The 22,709-nt window shown below is 39.5% G+C and overlaps 1 protein-coding gene across 1 annotated transcript in view; it reads left to right on the forward strand.

The window, feature by feature from the left end:
- The window catches only part of ABCB7 (ATP binding cassette subfamily B member 7), a 65,376-nt gene that overhangs the window by 7,346 nt on the left and 35,321 nt on the right, over nt 1-22,709 (forward strand). Inside the window, exons 2-4 of the mRNA XM_034781453.1 lie at nt 12,740-12,817; nt 16,693-16,779; nt 22,066-22,185. Of these exons, the coding sequence (XP_034637344.1) occupies nt 12,740-12,817; nt 16,693-16,779; nt 22,066-22,185 (285 nt within the window). The remainder of the gene's footprint in view (nt 1-12,739; nt 12,818-16,692; nt 16,780-22,065; nt 22,186-22,709) is intronic.

The raw sequence follows: 22,709 nt of genomic DNA on the forward strand, positions 1-22,709 counted from the left end.
TGCCTTCCAAAGTGATATTAGAATTGCGAGTTGCTGGAGTTCTCGTTGAATTTTTTTCTTCATAACTGATTATTAGCCCGGCCTTTCTGACAACGCTGGACAGTCTTTAGGTCTTTACTTGCATGTTGGTTGAGCTGTCACTGAGAAGACTTATGTCATTAGCAACATCCAGATCTTCTAATGTATTGTTGAGCCTTGTGATGCCTGTGTTGTATCCAGCTACACTTTTTCTCATCAAGAAGTCAACAGCATTGCCAAGCAGTAACAGTGAGGAAAGGCTTCATTGTTTGATACCCGTTAAGTGCCTGTCTGATTTTGAAATAAACTTCCCCTTTTAAACATGGGATTAAGAGATCTCTGTTGATAATCTACTGCATAGTTAACTTCTGTGTGCTTCTTAAGTGCTAGAATACATATATTTTGGACATGTACTTTACCTTGGGTATTTTTAAAAGTATTTTCAGAAAGCAAATAATTTGTACTGGCTTTTTTCTAATTTGGTCAGCAGCATACTCTATTTTATCTACTTCTATTGCTGGTTTTTTGCATCTTGACATTTTCCATTCTTATCTCTATTTCCTGACATTTGTTCAGTAATTCTCTCTCCCTTTTCCCACACTTATTTATTTATATCTTTAAAAAGTACATCATTCTATAACTTGCATAGGCATAATGTAGAAGGTGAAATCTAAACATCAAGTCACCTTTGAAGTCCAGACAATTCTTATTCCCTTCCATTAGAATTTTGTGGCAAAGTCCTAAATGAAAGTTCAGTTCCATTGAAACAATGAACTGTAACAGGGAAGCACCCCTCCCCCGGCTGCTGAAATGCCAGAGTGGTGCAGAAAATGCTTTGCTGTATTCTTGTGTTTGTTGTCCAAAGACAACCATTTACTCATATAGAGGTACCAGTTATATTACTAATATACAAGTCAAAATTCCTGCTCTCAGCTATGGATATCTTTGGTAATACATTCCAGTAGATGTTGCAAAGTAATTTTTTTTTCTTTTTTTTTTTTTTTTTGGTTCCCAAATAAAATTCTTGGTAGTCTGTTTCCATTTATGAGCCAATCAAAACTGTAGAAATGCAAAGCAGAATTGTAAAGTAAGAGTATTTTAAACACATCTCAAATGTTACTGCATCTAAATGTTAAAATGAATGAACGATCCTTGAAAAACTCTTGAATAGCTATTATTTCAGTTTGATAATAATCTTAAACCTATATTTATTGCAGAAGTACATTATTTGACTAGCTTTTCATTACCATTGGTTCTGATTAAATGCCTGTGACAGACATAATTCTATCACAGACCAGAATAAAGTTCTTATTATTTGCTTAGATCGATAAAATTGCTGGATGGAAATAAATTAAATGACAAAAGACTATGTTCAGATGATGATAGGGGTCTTGTTTTTAAACTTGTGCAAGACAAGAAATTCAGAGGTAAGGCAGAAACTTGGTCCATATCCTGTCCTTTTGTAATGAGGTACTGCAGCACTATTCTAAAACCTGTGCAATATTTATGCACAATGGATTTAAAACAAAAAATAAAATGAATTCATCAACTTGAAACATTCATTGTTGGTCTATTTTGAATGATCTTGAAAAGTTACATCTTTAGAAGATTTTTAACAGGAAGATGATTTCAAAGAGTGATGCATAAGTGGGAATGTAGTCTTAGGCTTTTTGCTTTGTAGTGAAGTAGGCATACATTTTTAGTTAATGAAATGAGTGTGATGTGGCATGATATCTTGCAAAAGCCTCCAGATTACCAAGTGATAAAAAACTGCCATCTATGTCAGTGGTTCTCAAACTTTTGTACTGGTGACCCCTTTCACATAGCAAGCATCTGAGTGCGCCTCCCACCCCAAATAAATTAAAAATACTTTTAAATATATTTAACACCATTATAAATGCAGGAGGCAAAGCAGGGTTAGGTGTGGAGGCCGACAGCTCGCCAACCCCCCCCCATGTAATAACCTCGTGACCCCCTGGGAGGGTCCCGACCCCCAGTTTGAGAACCCCTGGATGTATTGCATAGAGTCACCTCATCAGACTTTCATTTCTGTCATTACCTTACAGTTTCTAAGCAGTCCACAACTGTTCAAAAAAACCCCAAAACTATTATTATTCTGACCCTTGTATTGTTGAGTGAGATTGAGTTTAGGCAATCGGTGTGACGCTTGAAGAACTAGTAAAGGAGGGAATAATTAATCTAAAGCGCTATTTTGTTATTCGTCCAACTTTTTTTTAATAATAATTTGTTATTGTAATGCCAAGGATCTGTAGTTACGGACCAGGACCTCATGGTCTAGATGCTGTAGAAACACAGAACAAAAGATGGGCATTCACCCAAAGAGTTTATAATCTAAGTATAAGACGAGAGATGGTCACAGACAGATGGGGGAGCGTAAAGAAGCAATGAGACAATATTGTCCATCACCACAGGTAGTACATATCTGTGTGCCAGAAGCTGGAAATGGGTGATAGGGGAAGGATCGGTTGAGGATTACCTATTCTGTTCATTTCCTCTTGGGCACCTGGCACTGGCCACTGTTAGAAGACAGGATACTGAGCTAGATGGTCCTATGGTCTGACCCAGTTGGGCCATTCTTATGGTCTCAGCACATTATCTGTTGTCAAGTTTTTGTAGAACTCACAGAAAAAATGAGTTTTAATGAGGGATTTGAAATGGCTTTCAGGATGTTTACAGGGAACTCCTCCTAAGTGTGAGGGGCAGCATAGGAGATAAGCACAAAAGTGCTTGTTTTAAAATACTGTATAACAAGTGAGCAATGGAGGCTGGCATCAGGCAGGAGTCAAACTCTTTATACTGAATGAGAGATGATAGGTAGGGTGGGTGTAGGCCTTGAAGAACCTTGAAAGTAAAGACATTAATGCATGTTTTAGCAACTTCTGCAAGAACTGTCACTCCCCACTCACGTTACTTTAAAAATAGAAAAAGGCTAGGGTTAAATATATGGGGAAAAGGCAAGGCTAAAAATAATAAAGCAAGGTTTAAACCTTAATAACTTATCATTAGTTCCACATTATTAAAATGTTTACCCATGACTACCCTCATTATTTTGCATTCATGTTGTATTCCATTTCCCTCAACTTGAATTTTTTTTCTTTCTTTAGTTGTAAGTTCTTTAGGGTGGAGCAGTATTTGTATGTATGTTGTGCATTGTCTAGCCCAATGGGGATCTATTTTAATTGAGACAGTTGGGTGATACACGAATACAAATAATAGTGATTCATGTCTCCAGTCTCTCACCTACCTAGTTCAGTAGCTGTTCAGAGGCTTGTTGCTTCAAAACAGAGTGCAAAAAGATGTTAACTTTTGCATCCTGGAGAGAGGAATGGGTTCTAATGGGAAAACAGACATAGTACATATGTACAGCATAGTGTGGAACTGTGTCCAGACTCCAAACCTTAATATTGAGATTAATTTTGTTTCCACAAATATAACTTCTCCATTTCACCCTTCCAAGTGCTTCCTGTCAGAGCTCCTGTTTGACTTATGACATCTGCTGGATATTACTAAAGACCAAAATGTTGGCCTACGTAGTGAGCTTGAAAAATGACCCAAGTAAATGGAAATGCAGTCTTTAGGGAGTTTAGGACCATTCCCAAAGCAGTTTACCTGCATCTGAAACAAAGCCTATAATAAAAAAGATTATTCAGTCTAGAAGAAACATAAAGGGAATAAAGAAGAATATGATCAGAAAGAGCAGCAGTCCTGCGACTCAGGCAAATTGTTATATGATTAATCTGGATGAGTCAAGTAGTATTCTTAGGGGTTCCCTTCAAAGTCCACGTTGTCAACAGTAAAAGTAAGACAACGTACGTTACTGGAAAGTAGAACTGCAAAAAGCAGAAATAGGCTAACTTCAATTTTCCTCAATTTTTCTTCTTATCTTGCTGTTCCAGGTACAATGTGGAATATGTGATAAGATCTACATTTTTTTCATTCATACAAGAGTGTTTTTTGCTTTCTATAGCTCTTGGTTTCTAATAAGCAGTCACAACAAAGATTAATGACTAAAGGTGCTATTTCAATTAAATGTATTTGTTTGTTTTTGTCACCTGTTCTGAGACCTCGTCTACACTACAAAGTTTACTGGTAAAACTTGTCTTCTGTTGGCACAGCCTTGCATGTGTCCACACCCAGTTTTAAGACCTACTGACAAAACTGACCTGCTGATGAAGCTAATTGCCCATGTCAGGTTCCTCAAAATCAGTCGTGTGTCCCCCCCAATACCATTTTCCCCCATAGCCTTGCAAATTTATGTAAAACACGACATGCAGCAGTAACAAGAACATTTGGCTCTCTGAGATCCAGGCTATTCATAAGACCTTGACCCTTTAATCTGCCGAACACATGCTCCACTGTGATCTTGCATATACTTAGGTGGTAATTAAATCTTTCCTTGTTCTTATCTTGGTGCCAGATGTATGGTTTCATGAGTCAGGGAAGCAAAGGCGGGGCTGGGCATCTGAGAAACACAGTTTGTATTTTAGCCCCACCAATGTGAATATGCTAATCTGTGCTCGCATCTTTTCAAAAAGACCTGTATTCTTAAAGATGCAAGTATCATGCACCTTCCCTGACCACCCAGAATTAGAGTAATTGAAACATGACTGATGACCCACCCACACTTGCATAACCAGGGGGAAAATATTCCTTTCTCTTTATGTACTCCGAGACAAGGTTTTTGGAGTAAGGGAGAATTGCCTGCACGTTGCCCAGGATCAGTCCTGTGCAGCAGAACACACTTGGATTATCACCTGCGGATGGTTTAATGGACTGTGAAGTGATTTTTGATGGCCTCAGGCCATTTCCCAGTAGACATGTCTCACCAAAGAAACCAAATGGTGGCTGTTGAAGTTGTGGTGGAAATGTGTGAGGGAGTTCGGTCATCTGTCCAGAGAATGAAAGTGTCATCAATGTATATCACAGGTTTTATGGTGCATTTTCCCAGAAATTCTTGCTTCGTGTCCCATGAAGAGGTTGGCATATTGAGAAACCATCTCAGTACCCGGGACTGTTCCCGTGGTTTGGACAAACTGTGTGGTGTTAAATGTAAAGTAGTGTGGGTGAGAATGAAATGGATTAGTTTGGTGACGTCTTTGAGGTGCATATCTGAGTATTGTCCATTGTCTTTAGGCAGGCTGTGATGCCATCACAGTGAGGATATTGGTGTATAGGAAAGGGACATACATGGTGGGAAGGAATGTGTTCTGAGGGAAATTGTTAATATTGTGGAGTTTCTGGAGGAAGTCGGTTGCGTCCTGGAGGAAACTGGCCCTTTATGTGGTGAGTGGTTTGAGATGGTTTGTGAGTCTTGATATTCCTCGGTAATGTGTGTTAACCCCTTATGCTTAACAACCTGTTCCACCTGTTTAGCTGTGACACGCTGGTTACATTTTCTAGATCTGAAGAAGAGCTCTGTGAAGCTCAAAAGCTTGTCTCTTCCACCGGCAGAAGTTGGTCCGATAAAAAAATATTACCTCACCCACCTTCTCTCTTAAATATACAGCATCAGCCAGCATAAGCCTTCTCTAAAAACTACAGATGAAACGAAGAGACATGCAACTACATTTTTCAGAACTGGTCTCAGATTTTCGGTGTCCAGCTTGAGAAGTCTTTTTCAGAAGTCCGAACGAGCTGCAGCTCTCATTTAAGTCAGTATAAACAGCAAAATAAGGAAAATTTGTCATCTTTCTGTTGTAATGTAAACTACTTAGCTGAAGATATTTTGGTAAAATGCATATAGCTTTAATTTTTAAAAGGTTATTTTTGATGGCCCCTTCTACAATGGTGAAACAACTTTTGCCATTTTTAAGAATCAGTCAATTTAAAAACAATCTCATGAGTTTCCTAATACAGAAATCCATGTATTTTTAAGCCATTAGTGGGTTCTGGTGTTCTTCATCAACATTTGTGCATGTCTTTTTAGAAGAGCCTTTCCGAAGGGATCACATTGATAAATTCACAAGGGAGGTTGCTAGTTAATTCTTGTAATTATTGCTAAATAATAAAATTTCATCATATGAGGAAGTGAAGGTATTCTCATGCAAAATTACTAATTTTAACCAATGTTCTCTTGAGCTTTATTTTTCTGCGTACAGAGTGACTGCCTAACTAAGCTTAATATACTGAAAAGCCCAGTCTGATCAGTTGACTTCTCCCCATTCCCAAACTCTCATGCACTGTCTTCCATTCCCACTCTCCTCTTTCCCTCTCATCTAAATTCAATCCAACAATTATCATTCACTCTTTTTCTTTTCTCAGTGCATTTGCCACTCTTGTTTACTCCCACATATCTTCTCATTCACTGTTACAGTTGGCATTAACACTCTCTCATTCACTCAGATGCTTCTTTTAACTCTTTCCTTTCACTCTATCGCTTTCCTTCTCATTCACATTCTTCCTCCCATTCGTTCATATACACTCTTTCCTTGCTTCCTCCCTCCTATTACATTTTTTTCCTCTCTTGCTTTTAAGGACCCAGTATAACTCCCCAGGAAAGCCAGTGATAAGATTCTCATATACTTCCTCAGTATTTGGATTCATTCCTAACATATCTTAGTTATGCAGGTAACCATTGGTCAAAAGTGGCAGCATAGCATAATGCTGTCTGGAATAGTTTGTTGGAAACTCAGCAGAAAAGTTTGTAAACATTAGATTTGACCTGGAACAAATGCTTCTTGGTAATCTTGATTGTTCTTTGCATTCAATGCTCTGATGTGTTAAACAAGATATTTATAACATTTAACAGTCATGACGCTGTAGGAATAGATAGTTTTCAAGTACAATCAATACTAAACCTATGTTTCATCACTGAAACTGTATAGTATTGTATCCAAAAAATGGCACTAAAAGTATATTAATATTTCAAAGTCGAACATTCAGAAGTTAGGAAATGCCAGAATTAAGGTAGCCTGTGCAATTTGTGAAGTAAAAAACAAGCAGACATATTCAAAAACAAAGGGCCATCTTTGTATATCATACAGGACCATAAAAAGGCAGACATTTTTTCTTTATGATATATTTCTGTTGATAGGAAGTCATGGTAGACTGAAAGCACTGGAGACTGAAGTCTGCTATCCGGGGAGCAGGTACAGCATGGAAAGCAGCAATACAAACTTATGTCCTACCTCCCTAGGTTGCCTCAACGCTGTCTATTCCTGACTGCTGGGCGGGCTGCCCATGCTAGTTTAATCTTTGGCCTCCATGCTGATACCGAATTTTTCAAAGAGAAGCTTGAGAGGAAAGATAGTCTATCCGTAAGACATAGGATTGGGACTCAAGAGAACTGGGATTCCCAGCTCCCTCACAGATATTTCTGTATGACCTAAGACAAATCCTGTGAGCTCTGTGCTTCCATTCCTTTATCTGTACATTGGGATCTTTCCCTAATTGCAGAGGTGTTGTGTGGCTTATTTAAGTAATGTTTAATTGAAAGGTGCTATGTAAGTTTAAATTATCATTATAAGAGGGCAGTTTTTCCCAATCTACAGAGAGTGAGTAGAAAAGAAGAGCAGGGCTGGGAGGCAAAAGAAAGCGGTATAATCCTAGAGCCACCTCTTTCCCCCCCGCATATGTGTTCCTGCAGCAGTAGATAAAGCAACAGGTGGCTTGTTTAAAACAAAAAAAAAAAAAAATGTTTTCTTCCTGTTTCCTTGGCAGCCTCTAATACATCTGGCCATGGGTCAGTTTATACATAGGGGCTGCCTCTTCAACAGTCCAAACTGAGGGAAGGTGGGATCTGTCCTGAGACAGGACAGCAGCCCTCACATTAGTTATTTCAACGAAAATAGATTAGAAACGCCTGTATTAAGGAAATGTAATCTAGGAGAGCTGCAATAAAAGCTTGTAAATAAACACTTCTTTACATATACTCCACAATTGAGTTTGTAAAATTTGTGTAATAGAAAGAAAATCATTAATTTAAATGTAATTTAATGTAATTGTTTTTGGGAATAGAAATGAGATTGATTTTGTCTACAAAATATCATGCACATTTACTGCACTAGATAAACAATCTAGCTCTTTCTCAGAATGGTGGCTGTGAATTTTTTTCCCCCATAGGTTGTTATAGCTCCACAACTCTCTACTCCCATGAACACACTATGAGCAAAAACATTGTGGATTTAATATTTAGTGTTCATATGCTTGATCACTCTGAATGTTAATTTACATGCTTCTTGCAGACCTGAACAGGAGATTATAGCATTGCTTTTGAGAGGTTGCAGTCTTAAGTATTTGAGACAACCCCATAGTGGGCAATTGTTCCTCAGCCCCAAGGGTAGCTTGGAGCCCACTGCCGTGCGACGTGGGCTAGAGGTCGGCGCCTGTGGCCAGTGTCCGGGACTGGAGCCGGGACCCAGTGCCTGCTGCCATGAAGTTGGAACCAGGGTCTGGAGGCTGAAGCCCCACAGCTGGAGGCCAGGGCTGCATGGCCAGAGGCGGGGGGGGTCAATACCTGCTGCCCTGCGGTCGGATCCTGGGTCTGCATGGTCAGGTTCTTGAAGTCCTGCTGCTGGAGCCTGCCGCCCAACCTGCCCCCCCCCCCCCCTTCCCCAAGGTGGGTCAAGAACTCACTTTGCTCCTGCAGGGTTGTGCCCCACCTCCCTCCAGAGGCGATGGTAGGGTGGCGCATCCAGGAGCAACAAGGAGGGAGGGGAAGGGGCTGATGCTTTGTGCACGCCGCCCCGCCTTCCCCAATCACAGCCCAGGAGGGTGTCGTGGACACACGAAAAGCCCCTGGTGGCTACATGCAGCCACGGTGGCCACATTTGAGAAATGTTGGTTTAATCCAAACAAGAAGGCAGTGTTAACAGATTTGGGGAAGCAGTCATGAGTGCTGTCCTAACTTAATCACTGCACCTGAATTAGGGAGTTCGGCTGCCATTTGTAGCATAAATATGCAAATTAGGGGTGGTACATCTTGGTCTGCTGCTGGATGCCCAGGTAGTGGCTGTTGCCACAAATGCTTTTTTTTTTTTTTTTTTTTTTTTTAAGGTATCTGTACTCTTATTCCAGCTTCTGCCACAGTTAGATTAGATTGCTGTAATGTCTCTATATGTGGTTATGCACAGAGACCACTTGGAAACCGAAGCTAGTACAGAATGCCATGCATGACCTGTTTGAGATGGAGAGCACACCACATCAGAGCAATAGGGTCTGCTCTTGCTTCTGTTGACATCAATTTATAGAGCCCTAAATGGTTTGACACCTGGTTACCATTGAAATTGTTTCTGTTCCCATGCCATGCTTCCTCAGTTGGTCTGTGGAAGTGCTTGAGCTCTTGTCGATATAAACAGAAGGTAGCTACTTGGGGGGAGTTCTCTGTGGAGGATGGCTGTCTCTGTGAAGAGTTTATTATAAATCTAAAGAAATATCAAATGTCTGCCAAGATTTGAGTTTTTTCTCCTGCTGCTGTAGCAGTAACACATTTCAGTTGCACAGTAAAAACACATCTACAGTGATAAGATCCATCTTCATTGGCAAGACCAAACAGTCTCTTAATCATATGAGGACATTACAGTGTTGCAACTGAGATGGGACCTTCCGAAGGCTTTGTTCCCAATGGGATCAGACTTATGCTATTTATGACCATGATTAAACAAAGTTGTTGGAAACAAATTTCTAGTGCTGTTTCCATGACCACCGTGGACAGGTTTTTGTGTGTGTGTGTGTCAGAGCATGGATTTCAAACACAGTTGTATAGGCAACCACAGGTTTGAGTATTTGACATGATTTGGCTTGTTATATACTTATTTAAAGAGACCATGTCAACTTGCAATCTCATCAGTTTAAAACGAGAGTTAAAACTAGTTACAGATACTATTACTGCGCTGGGGGCTACTCCTGCCAACTTCTGTGATCTTGCTTCCTATTTGAAACATAAAATGAAAAATTCTCTTTGTGAATGTTGATGTCAGTGACAGTTGCATGGGGCTTAGCACTTCTGAAAATCAGACCACTTATTTAGGAGCCTAACTTTAGACATTCATTTTTTAAAATGTTGACCTGTATGACTGGGTGCTTAGGATTTCCAGTACCACATTAGACCACTGGCACGTCAGATTTGTTAGCTTGTCTCTGTGTACTGCTTTATAAAGATTGGCTGGAGAGTGGGGTGGATTCTGCAGGGAATGCCTTGAAAAATTGACTGTTAAGACTGAAAGCTGTTCTGGGCAGGAACGTAGGCTTCTAAGTCATTGAAGCACTTTTGCAAAGTTTACCCTAAATTCTATAGAAAGTCATTACGACTTGCATGTTTTTGAAAATTTTACAGTTTTACCTTTTATCTTATTTTGACCCTTTGTCTCATTTCTTATTCTCTTATATAGTGAGTGCCTTGCCCACCCATCATGCTAAGCAATAGTTGGACAATTGTTTGTTTGCAAAAACTGTTATGCTTAAAGATCAGCCTGTCTTCGTGTCATTTGGTCAAGACTCTAATGCTAGAAACATGGATGTCATGCTGACGCTTTTCATAAGCACTACAGCATAAATCTGAGACAAACTCCTTGGTGTATCAACCCCATGTTCCAGTAAACTCTTAGGTTGCAAACAGGATCTTCTCATAGAGATTTAAAGAAAACCATGTTTTACTTTTCTCTGCTGAGGTGTGGTGCTGGAATGGATTACATTGGCTTATATGAATGGCATGCATAACTAGAAAGCCATTTGCTACATTAAGTGCCATAAGTGTGTGATACATCTTTAAAAGTAATTAATAAAATGTTTAATTCCAAAAATACTTCATCCCATCCTATATGCACGTGGTGCGGTGCGCAACACCCTCTGCGGTTCCTCCTGCTGGTCCTCTCTGGGAATTAGCTCTCCAGCCCTCGGAGCGCCCTCTGCACGCTGGTGTCCCGCTTGTTTCCAGCCCTGTGTCCCTCCTGGACTCCGGTGCCCTTTTATCTTTGAGGTGCTGCCCCCGGCAGTACCCCCACAGTCTCAAGGTCTTCCCCACCCAGGGGAACCCCCAACCCTCTATCCCCACCTTGCCTCAGTCGTGGGCTACTGCCAGTCATCATCAAGCCCCCGCTCCCTGGGGCAGACTGCAGTGTAAAAGCCACTCATTATAGGCAAGGGGATTCGGACCTACTGCCTTCCTCTACCTCCCAGTACCTCTATGGGCTTAGAACCAGGCCCTGCAGCCTGGGGAGTTGCCAGCCTGGAGCTCCCCTGTTCCTCTGGCCTTTCGCCAGCCCTGCTTCACTCCAGTACCCTTTAGGACTCAGGCAGCTAGGTCCATCTCCCTCCTCAGCTAGAGGGAGACTGTGCCAGCTCCTGGCTCACTGGCCTTTTTATACAGGCCAGCTGTGGTCTGATTGGGGCATGGCCCAGCTGCGGCTGCTTCCCCAATCAGCCATCCCCAGGCACAACCCTCTCCAGGGCTACTTTTAACCCCGTCTATTTTAGGAGCGGGGTAGCCACCCTGTTACAGCAGGATATAATACAATAAGATGTGTTAAAACGGGCAAGTATTATGTGGTGAAGAAGTTAGCTTCACTTGGTTGTATTTCTCCAGCAATTTGTAATGTACTATGTGACTTAGGACAAGTGCAAAAAGAAGGTTTAAGGCAATGTGTAGAAAATATACAGAAGGCCATGCTGCTATTTGTTAAGGTTAAAAATGTTTTTCTTAAGAGTTCATTTTCTTGACGTTTGTTCTTTGCCTTGAGCCAATGACTGCTCTTTTGCTATTCTGCTGTACAGTATTGATCTATATTGTGCATGCTGTGCAGCTAGTATCGCAACAGAGCTGTAGGAGACTGGTTTATGGTGGAATACTAGCCAGGTGCTTTAGGAGTATCAGGACTGATTTCAGAAACAATCACTGGGGTAGAGAACCTATTTCCTGGCTGAAATATACCAGTTATGTTATGGAAGCACACTGAGTGCCCCCTGTCTGCTGTTGCCTGGGAGGACATTGCTCACCATTCTTATTGAAAGGAAGAGTGTAATGAAAACAGCCATCCAGCTTTAAGACTATTAGTTACTGTTTCTGTAGCATCCAAAGGGTTCTAGGAACTTCAGAAGGGTAGGCAGACAAGATCTGTGTCCTACAGCACTTAGAATACAGCGTTCCATATAACAGCATCTGCTAGTAACCTATGTTATGCCTGTGCAGATTCCCATATTTGTGAATAAATATGGTGTATTTTATATCCCATCTGAAAAAAATTGCAACCCAGTCATGTTCAGCTTCATAGCAGTGGCAGCCGTTCCCAGGCAGAGTTGTAGCTTTTGCTAGCCTTTTGGTCCAACGTACAAGCGTAGTATATGAGGTAAGAGGGAATGAAAACAAGGAGGGCAACAGGGATAAGAATAAAACATAATGGAAAACAGAACAAAAGGGGATATTTGAAAAGAATGCAAAGGCCATCTGAGAACAAAACAGAATGAGAAGAGAAGAAGGACTTAAGGGCTTTCAAGGAACAAAGGATCGGAAGCCTAGTGAGAGCGTGGGTGGAGATGGAGGAAAGGTTTGTTGACATTTTGCATTTTTAATAGTTGAAAGCAATTTATTTTGCACCTGCTCCCCACCAGTTGTTTTCATCTTATTTTTTCTTTGGTCACTTGTCAACCACTGTCTTTGTTTAGTTCTCGTGTTATGCATGTTTACACGAACTAGGTGAAATATTCTTTAAACATGAAGTATACACTCTTAATTACTCAATCCTCTCTTTTTTCTTCTTTCCTGCAGATTCCCAAGACATTCAGACAAGCTACATGGCAGAGTTTGGGGAGTGGCTATTCAAGACAATTATTAGATGCTGCAAAGGTAGGATTAAGCAGTCTTTCCTCCTCCTACTCTCTCAGGGGGGAAAAATTCTATCCCTTGAGCATCTTCCAATTTATGCTGCGTATTTTACATCCTTTATATGATTTCACCTTTTTATGATTTCTAAGTACTACTAGATAAATGGCAAATTATGTTTCTGCCTCTGGAAATGGAGAGAGAATCTCTGCTGAAATCTTGATAGTCTTCCCCCTTTGAAATGTCTTTCTAAATCTCTAAAAATCAGTGCCAACATAGTAATGTTTTCAGAAAGCTTTTAGAAATGTACTTGTAGCTTGTTGACATTCAAATTTATCCTGCGGTTTTATGTCTGACAATGTATGGAAATCTTGAGTTTTCTCAAATATGTAAAGCTTTATTACGCCAAAAATATGCTTAGCTTGTGGAGCATAAAGAAACTTTGAAAATTTATTGGCACCTCTGGGGGAGAGCAGTATGACAGGTTTTCATCTGTGTGAGGGTTGCTTTCTGTATCACTAATGTAAACATAAGGGAAATGTTTTTTTGTTTTTAGTCTTTGTCTGCTAATAATGACACAGAGAAATATGTAAAATTGTAGGATGTAGTAAGACCAGGAAATTCATCTAAATTCTCACCTCTTAATGTTACAGTTTGGCCTGGTCTACACTGGAGAGGGAGGGAGGGGTGTCGATGTAAGATACACAACTTCAGCTACAGGAATAGCGTAGCTGAAGTCGACATATCTTATTTCGACTTACTTCCAGTCCTCACGGTGCGGGATTGATGGCCGCGGTTCCCCTGTCAACTCCACTACCGCCGCTCGCCCTGGTGGAGTTCCGGAGTCGACGGGAGCATATTCGGGGATCGATATATCACATCTAGACGAGACGCGATATACCGATCGCTACCCGCCGATCCGGCGGGTAGTCTGCACGTACTCTTATATCCCACAATATGTCTCTTCTTTAAATACTCTTTAATTATTTTTGGTTATCATTTCAAATGCACCTAAGTGGTTTAGGAGCCTAAAACCCATTGCTGTTCAGTGGGATTTAAAAGCACCTCACTGACTTAGGTGGTGGTTTTTTTTTTTAATTTTACCCTTTGAGTTTATAAAAGTGAGTGACAGAAATGGAATTGTGAGTCAGGGACTTCTGAATTCTAATATATTAGATCATGCTACCTCTCATATACATTATATATGAGATTCCATAATATTGCTTGGTAGCTTCCCCTTATATTTAGGTTGCCTAACTTTTTCCATTGTAAAAGATTCTTGCTATCTTTCTTTTTTTTTTTTTTTTTTTTTTTTTTTTTAAAGACTCTCTACCTCCATTGTTTTCAGCAGGCCTTCAAAGTTAAGGAGAAATCACTCGGTTAGCAAAGTGACTTCTTTGTTCTATTAAATTCCATTCAGTTTAGCTGAATTATAAACTGTTAAATCATCATTTCCCGTTTCTCACTTGTATTCATCCGGAAAATTTTTCTAGTATGCTAAAATAACTGAACACGATTTAAAAAAAAATCAAAACCGGTTCACACTACCACTGCAGCACACAACACACTACACTGGCAATGTCTGGGAGCAGCAAGGAACTGGACCAGCCCGGACTGCCTCAACCTGCACTCCTCAGACCTGGCACGTGGCCCCTGCTTCCTATCCCCCTTTTTGGGAGCACCATATGGGCCATGTAACTGAAGTAATAGAACAGGGATTCTCAAACTGGGGGTCACGAGGTTATTACTTGGAGGGTCATGAGCTGTCAGCCTCCACCCCAAACTCCACTTTGCCTCCAGCATTTATAATGGTGTTAAACATATAAAAAAGTGTTTTTGATTTATAAGCGGGGTCGCACTCAGAGGCTTGCTATGTTAAAGGGGTCACCAGTACAAAAATTTGAGAACCACCGTGGTAGAAGTCTCTGCTGCCCTGCTGCAGGCTCAGGATTCTTGCTGATGCATGATGGGGAGATTATTACAGTGGTGTGTAACGTTTTTATATTTTTTTAAACATCTAGGAAATGCGTTAAAAGACCATTATTTGGGTTGCAAATTCAAGCACTCGTAGGTTAGGAAATGCCACTTGGAGTTACCCATGCAATCTTAATTATGCCCCTTTGTACATATGGATTACAATATAGTTTTTAATGACATGATCATATACTGTTTTTTCCGCAGGAATCCTGCTCATTCAGTGCAGAGATTGGACACACAACGGGTCAGAATTAAGATTTCATGGACAACTTTAAATTTGGCCTGTAGTCACTTTCAAGTGCTTGATTTTGCAATCTAATTAACTGTGTTTTACTGTAGAGTTTTTTAATAAGAAAGGTCTAGTAGAGTAGCATTCAGGAGTTACTGATACCCAGTTCCATCTCTGTCACTGACTCTCTCTCTCTCTCTCTCTCTCTCTCTCTCTCTCTCTCCTTGCGCAGGTCATTTAATCTCTCTACTCAGTTTTCCTATCTGCAAAGTGGGGATAGTAATATTTGCCCACCTCAAAGAGGTGTTGTGGGTTAATGCTTTGCACAGTACTTGGAAGCACTTGTGAAGCTCTAAGTGTCATTATTATGATACTTGCCAAATTGATCACAGAATTCCAGTCTAATGCAGTGGTTTTAAGCACTTTATTCCAAGTGCAGTTGGGCTTGAAAAGCGGCTTTGTAAAAATGCATTTTCTTACCCATAAAGGGAAGGTATGTATAGCTTAAAAAAATAAATCAGATGACATTTGGATGATTTAATCGGATACAAGTAAATTGCAATTCATGTATTTAATTTATGATGTAATTAAACAATGACCATTGAGCTTATAACCTGTTTATGATTAAGGCTACAATTTAATCATGCATATTTTTAGTAAAAGTCATGGACAGGTATGGGCAATAAACAAAAATTCACGGCCTGTGACCTGTCCATGACATACTAAAAATACCTGTTTAAATGGGGGGGCGGGGAGGACAGTGCTGGGGGTCTGCTGTTGGAGGAGGTATGGAAGGAGGGGCGATGGGGCTGGGGCCAGCAGCTCCAGCCGCCGGGGGCCACAAACCGTGGCTCCTCCAGCAGGGCGGGGACTGCTGCGTGGACCACAGCTGCTCTGGCTGGGCAGGGCGGGAACGGCGAACCGCGGCCACTGGGAATTGCGGGCGGCTGTGCCTGTGGATGTTCAGTGTAAACAAACTCACAGCCCACCAGCAGATTACACTGATGGGCCGCATGCAGGCCTCAGGTTGCCCACCACTGAGTTAAAGGGTCTACTTAGTTTGGTTTACACCTGCCTTTTATTAATTCACCTTATCTTGAATCAGTTGCTTACTAAACTAAATTGATATTTCAGTCTACACCTGGCTTATAAATATGTCCACATAGGTTTTTGCATGGGTTTAATAAATAAAAAAAAAAAAAAAAAAAAGTTTAAAGTAGACCTTAGTTAAACCTGGCAAGCTTTATGTGTATACAAGATCTTGGCAAGATCGACAGGAATGAAAAGCATTAAAAACATACCTTTGTCTCTAAGATCAGCAGGTAGTATGCTCCATGTGCACTGGAAGCAGGTCTGTTGACGAAGAAGGTGCCATTTTTACATAGTCATTTTACAGAGTGGATATGTACTTAAAGGGTTTAGAGATCTTTCTGTAACTCTTAGAGACAGTTTCTGCTCTAAAGTATTTTGACATGTAACTGTTAAAAGTCTATTGCCTTTGCATGCCAGCTTCAGGAGCAAGGTACTGTTCTTGAGGCATAATCTCCATTCCTCTGGATGACGGCCCTGTGCTACTAGATCTTCAGCTCTATTCTGATTGTCACAGTAATTCAGAATTTATGTTTTGTTCATCATTTTTGAAGTCTGTGATTCTTGTAGTCGCTGTATAATTGATATTTATTTTTTTACACAGAATCTCCAGTGCGGGCCACTGATAGATAAGAGAACATGTTGGCATGGTCATGCAGGTGGAGGACTCCACACAGATCCAAAGCAAGGGGTAAAAGCTCGATTAAACAATATTACTCAAACTCGGTTCAGGATGCTGTATAAATCAAATGTATGTTCAGCCTTTTCAAACATTTAACAATTGAAAACAGCAAATGTTTCCCACAGATGGCTACTTAGTTTAATTTTTAGACTGTTGGCTAATAAATACAGTTAGTTGTAAACCTTGGATTAGTAGCTTTTAAATTACCCAGCACTGGTAATGATTTTATCTGCTTATTTTCCCACAAATTCTCTGGCTTTCTATAAATAAATAGTCACCAAAGTGTCACAAATGTTGACTTGAAATTAGCCTCAGGTGTTTTAGACTTTTCATGACAGATACGTTCCATTATACTTTAATATGTTCTCTTATTCCTGCTTGTCAGTGGCATTTCTAGGACTTGACATTTGGTGTAGAAGGAATATGCTTGTGGGTACAAGTCAGTGAATCACTCACTCTACCTTCACTCACTGCAGCAATAAAAAAATAAAAAAAACTTGTTAGTTTATAAAGTCATTATCCCTTTAATTAAATGTTTCACAGGCAACCTTAATTCTGACACTTTCTAATTTTTCCATTGCAACTTGAATATTCATTTAACATTGATTCTTTGTGTATAATTTCTGTTTATTTCAGTTTGCTTTTTGAGTCAGATTGCTTCTTCCTCCTATGCTGCCAGGGTGCAGAGGGGATAAGAGTAATCATTGACAGAAGAGACAGGTCCCTGCTCTTAGTTCCAGAGCACAGCCCCATCCCATCCTGGAGCAGCCATTATAGGGAAAGTGTCTTCACCCCTTTAGCCCTGGGCTAGAGCAGCCTCACTTACTGTGAGGGCTTGGCTCGTGCCCAATCTGATCAGCACTAGAGGTTGTGGGAGGCTCAAGCATACTTAACCAGGATGGACTCTTAAGAAATTGTAACAGTTAAAATCTAAGAAGTCTCTATACAAAGCATGTGCAAACTGTGATTTTATTTTATTTGAGTTTTAGAGGTTTATGGCTTCACCAAATTTGGGCAGATTTTCCCAGGGACAAGCAAAAGGCACATCACAAAGGCATTCCGACCACAAGTCCCAACTCCAAAGCATGGGGATACTAGAGTTGTTCAAAAAAATAGGTTACCAGAATTTAACATGGACAAAACAATATATTTTTCCCTAGCTTCATGCTTAGAAACTGCTGAAGAGCTTTGACTGAAATTTCCCCCAAAATTTAGCCAGAGGCAGACACCAGTATGTATAATTTCAGCCCAAATGATTAAAATTCAGCAAAGTTGTAAGGAACTGAAAACAGGGTCTTATAATGGAAAGTATCAGGCAACCTTAAGAGGTGGCACTATCAGCCCCTTCCTATAACAATAAGCATGTTGACATGTCTGGTGTATATGTTTTCCCTTTGCTGGTCATCCTATGAGATTATGTACCAAAACTTGTTATACTATTAACACTGGCTTAATGGCCTAGTGATTGAATTCTACACTATCACAGAGACACAGCAGAGACTGGAAGACCATTGGAGACGATAGTAAGTTCTCCTTCCAAAAGGATGGCATGGGCAAAAATACTCAAAGAAAGCCCTTTGGTGTCAATGATATACACAATCCCTTTTTTCCTTTACTGGTCACCTTTAACAGACTTAATTTTTAAAAAATATTCCTAACCTTGTGACTTGTATATCTTCTGCAGTCACATTCATGTTTCTATACATCTATAATTATATCTATGTTAATTTTATGTTTAACTTTGATGTAATGCATATTTGGTGCATCTTTTGATATTTTTTTTTTTGATCCTTTGCAAGGCCACTGCAAATCACTTGCTGCCTTCTCACTCTATTCTGAATAGACTGTTTTGGTTTTGTAACCATTCAAAGCCCTCAAGGAGCCAAGCTGAATTCCTTGTTTGCAGCCTTTATATTTCCTTTTCATTTTTTCTCTCTAACATCTTTCCTGTAAAAAGTCTCACTAGCCAATAGCAACATATAATTAGAACCACTCCAGTTGCTCTAGTAGGTTTCATATTAACATGGCACCAGTTTGTTCCTTCCAACCCATTAATGGTGCTTAAAAAAAAAAAAAAAATCTTTTCAGTTTAAATACAAGGCTATTTATGCATATCCTTCGCTACAAAGGGAGGATTTATGCATATGCTGCTGCAAATATCTCCTCTCTTCTGTGTAGCTAGGGTAAGCAGAAATGTTATTTTACACCCTCTACTGATTTATGAATTGTCAATATATCCCTTGTTAAAGGCTGTATGGAGGGTACTTATATTGCTCAGGTACTGTATGTAATGTCAGCAGTTGCCAATGTATCTTATTAACTTTTCTATTCTGATTGCCATTGAAGATGAGACTCGAAACATAAAGCAAGCTGGATTTTTCTGTTAAATTATAGGCTTAAGTTTGATATTGGTTTCTCCAGGTTGCTTCAGCAGTCTTTTCTCTTAACAAAAAAAACCCCTACCTTTTCCCTCTGATTCAAACTTGGCTTTCACAGTGAATTTTAAATCTAACTTATGTCTTTCTCCTGAAATTGATGGAAGGGGCGGGGGGAATGCATAAAGTATGCTCCAGTGTGGGAAATACAGAATTATATTGTAAAATCCATCTATTTTCATGGACAATCTGTTTAGTAAAAATTCATCCAGAAAAGGGCAAATAAACGTTTTCCAACAAACGTAGCCTGAAATGGAAAGATTAACCCATACAGAGGTGATGGGTAATTTAGTTTACTTGCTAGGCCGGCTTCCCTTCAGCTTTAGATAACCTTTCTGTTTTTCAAGATTACCCCGGGTGTCCAGTGCTGAAGGAGGAGGAGTTGTTGGTTGTCAGTGTAGTACTGTATGTTACATTAGAGTCTGAAGTGAGGCACACATTTTTATATGATTTTGTATAGCAGGTAGACTTCTTTGGAATTCAAGAAAAAAGCTCTCTGCTTTAGCCACTAAACCATCTCACTATGAAAACATCTTGGCTATTTTCAGAAAGATTTAGTCTCTCATCTGAATGCTGGATTTGTCCTTGGTTTAAAAAGAGGCTTCAGGGTGGGAGTGGGAGGATATAAAATAAAAGATCAGCAAAAGCTTTACAGTACTGTTTAAACTAAACTGTAGTCATGTACAGCTAAATGACCTCATAATGCATGATTACCCAACTTCAGAGACCATTCTGTTAAATGAAGTGACATTTTACACACAATTAACCCAACTAGAACAGTTTTGGGGTTTGTTTTTGTTTGTTTTTGCTCTTAGCCATAACTTCAATGTGTACCAATTGAAAGAATCCCAATGTACACTGTAGAATATCCTAAAAGAAAATAAACACCTTTTTTAGGTAGGTAGAGCAAGAGTCTTTGTCACTATTCTGTACAGAGGGATAAGTGACATGAAGCTTGTTAAATGATTAAGTACTTGAAACATTTCAGTTTATGGTAATGCAACTAAATTACATTTGCTTAGCATTATTTTAGTTTAAAATATGAATGTTTAAAAATCTTGAACCTCTAGCAAAAATACTTAATTTCAGATGCATTTGAGTTCCTGTACGCTCAGAAACTGAATCTTTGAAACTTGCATTTATTTTTATTTATCTAATGATGCACTTAGCTCTTAACTCTTAATTCTCATGTTTCCTATAGTCCATGCAAACCTCTCTCTTGCCTTGATCCCTTTTGTCTCACCGTACTCCTGATTTTGTTTTCTCTTTCATGCTGTCCCGGGTACTTGGAACCGTCTCCCAGGAAATATGTGCCAAGTCCCCACACTTCGTTCAAAAGTCTTGAAAAATCCACTTGTTCCATGAAGCGTTGGAGCGATGATTAACTGTTACTGTTCTCTGTATTGTACCTGTTCGTGTAGTTACACTTTAAGCTGTTTGGCGCATGTGCAAATTCAGCACAGTTCAGCACCAGCCCCTTATAAGTTTCTGGTGCTATATAAATTAGCCCCTAGACTATGGGAAATACTTAATACTTCACGTGCTGTCATACCTGCGGACACTTTAAGTTAACATTTTTGTAGTTTTTTTTCCCATTATCAAATAAAATTAAAACTATTAATACAAATAAAATGATAGGGAATATACAGTTACACACTGGACATTTCTGTCACTAAGTACAAGTATTGTATTCACTTAAATTTATCAAAATTATTATATAACAATTACATAAGACAATATTCAAAAAAATAGGAACATATGAATTGCCTTATTCTGTCAGAAACATTGTTTGCCTAACCCATTATTCTCTGACAGTGGCCAGTACCTGATACTTTAGAGGCAGTTAAAATACCTTCCCCCTCTCCCCAGTAAACATGTGGCATAGTTTACCCCTCATATAGGTTTTGTCCTAAACCCTAATAGATTGTTTTAAATGGTGAAATGAGAGTTTAGATCCCGTCCAAAGTTTTAATTTTAGCATTAACTGTAACTCTGATTATTCTTATCTATATAGAGTCCAGTCCATCTTTGAATCTTGCAAAAGTCTTGGTCTCAACAACACATGTGGCACTGAGTTCCGTGTTCTATTCAGATAATGAGTGAAAAAGTGTTTCCTTTTGTCAGTTTTGAATTTCCCACCTTTCAATTTCATTGAATAGCCCCTTATGTTAGAGTACAGAAACTTCTGAAAAGGAGAGCTACAAAAACAATGGCAAACCAATAAGATGCATTTTAACTCCTGTGACATACTTCTACCCAGTCATTTGCTGAGGCAACAACTCTTGTTTCCTCTGGAAAAGTCCAAATGTTTTCCTAAATGGCATTACATTTTTATGTCATTCTACAGTTTCTAACTCTCAAATATTTGAGTATAGAAATCATTTTCCTCCTGTATCATATATACAATATTTTTAGGTTAAGACACAATTCTGTCATGCCTTTAATAATGCTGTTTTTTAGCACTGGTATTTAAATGCATACTCTACAACTGGAGGATTCATGACTGGAAGAGAATACTTTTTGGGGTTAAAATTGGGGTGTTAAACAGTAAATCATTTTAGGTGAAATAACTGGCTTGTGAACCTGTAGATTGTAATTCTTTCCTCATCTTGTTTTTATAGTTTTGTAGATTTTATTACCTTCAGGACAACATTAAAAAGAAAAATACTTAATTTCCTAATGTCTTGAAACTCCTGAATAGTTTTTTCAGGTATTTTGCATAAAACTCGCCTTGGTTAGTGAATGTAACTTTTGTTCTGGTTTATATTTTGCTTCTTTCATTCTGATGTTTATTAAATAGTGCATTTTGAAATGTATTTCTGTACCTCTTCTAATATGATGTATGGGTTTTTCTCAATAGCTGAAAGAGATAGATGCTGGGAAGATTATCAGGGCAATGTTATCTTATGTATGGCCCAAAGACAGACCAGACCTACGAGCCAGAGTTGTCATCTCTCTAGGATTTTTGGCAGGTGCAAAGGTAAGAAATGTTACTTCGCTGAATTGTGATGGCTTTGCTGTAGCTCATTGCAGTCAGGAAGCATTAATGTTGTTGTTACTTTTGCAAGTAGACATGCAATTTAGTATTTGTCATACAACACAAAGATGTACGTAGCATACAGCACAGGTGTACTGTTTCTGTTTGTTGAAGTGCTTATAATGTATAGATAAAAAAAACTCCGGGTCCTGGGGCTGGCCTGGGCGTGAGGTTGGGAGGAATTAGTTGAGATCAAACACATGATTTGGATTGATTGGGTTAGTTGATTTCACAATTTTCTCACCACTTAATCAGTTAAATTATGATAGAGCATTTGTAAGTGCGGGAAGGGGAGATGAGAAAGGAATCGCACATAGTGAAAGGGGTGAAAGAGTGCGGGGAGACAGAGGATGAAGAGAAAGGCAGAGAAGTTGAGGCAGCAAGGAGGAGAACCAAGGTGTGATATGTGATTGGTGGGTTGAAACAGATTGGTGGCGTTGGGAGAATAGAAGCTTTTGAGGGGTAGG

The sequence above is a fragment of the Trachemys scripta genome, chromosome 9 (assembly GCF_013100865.1).
Source record: "Trachemys scripta elegans isolate TJP31775 chromosome 9, CAS_Tse_1.0, whole genome shotgun sequence".
In the NCBI taxonomy this organism is placed as follows: domain Eukaryota; kingdom Metazoa; phylum Chordata; order Testudines; family Emydidae; genus Trachemys; species Trachemys scripta.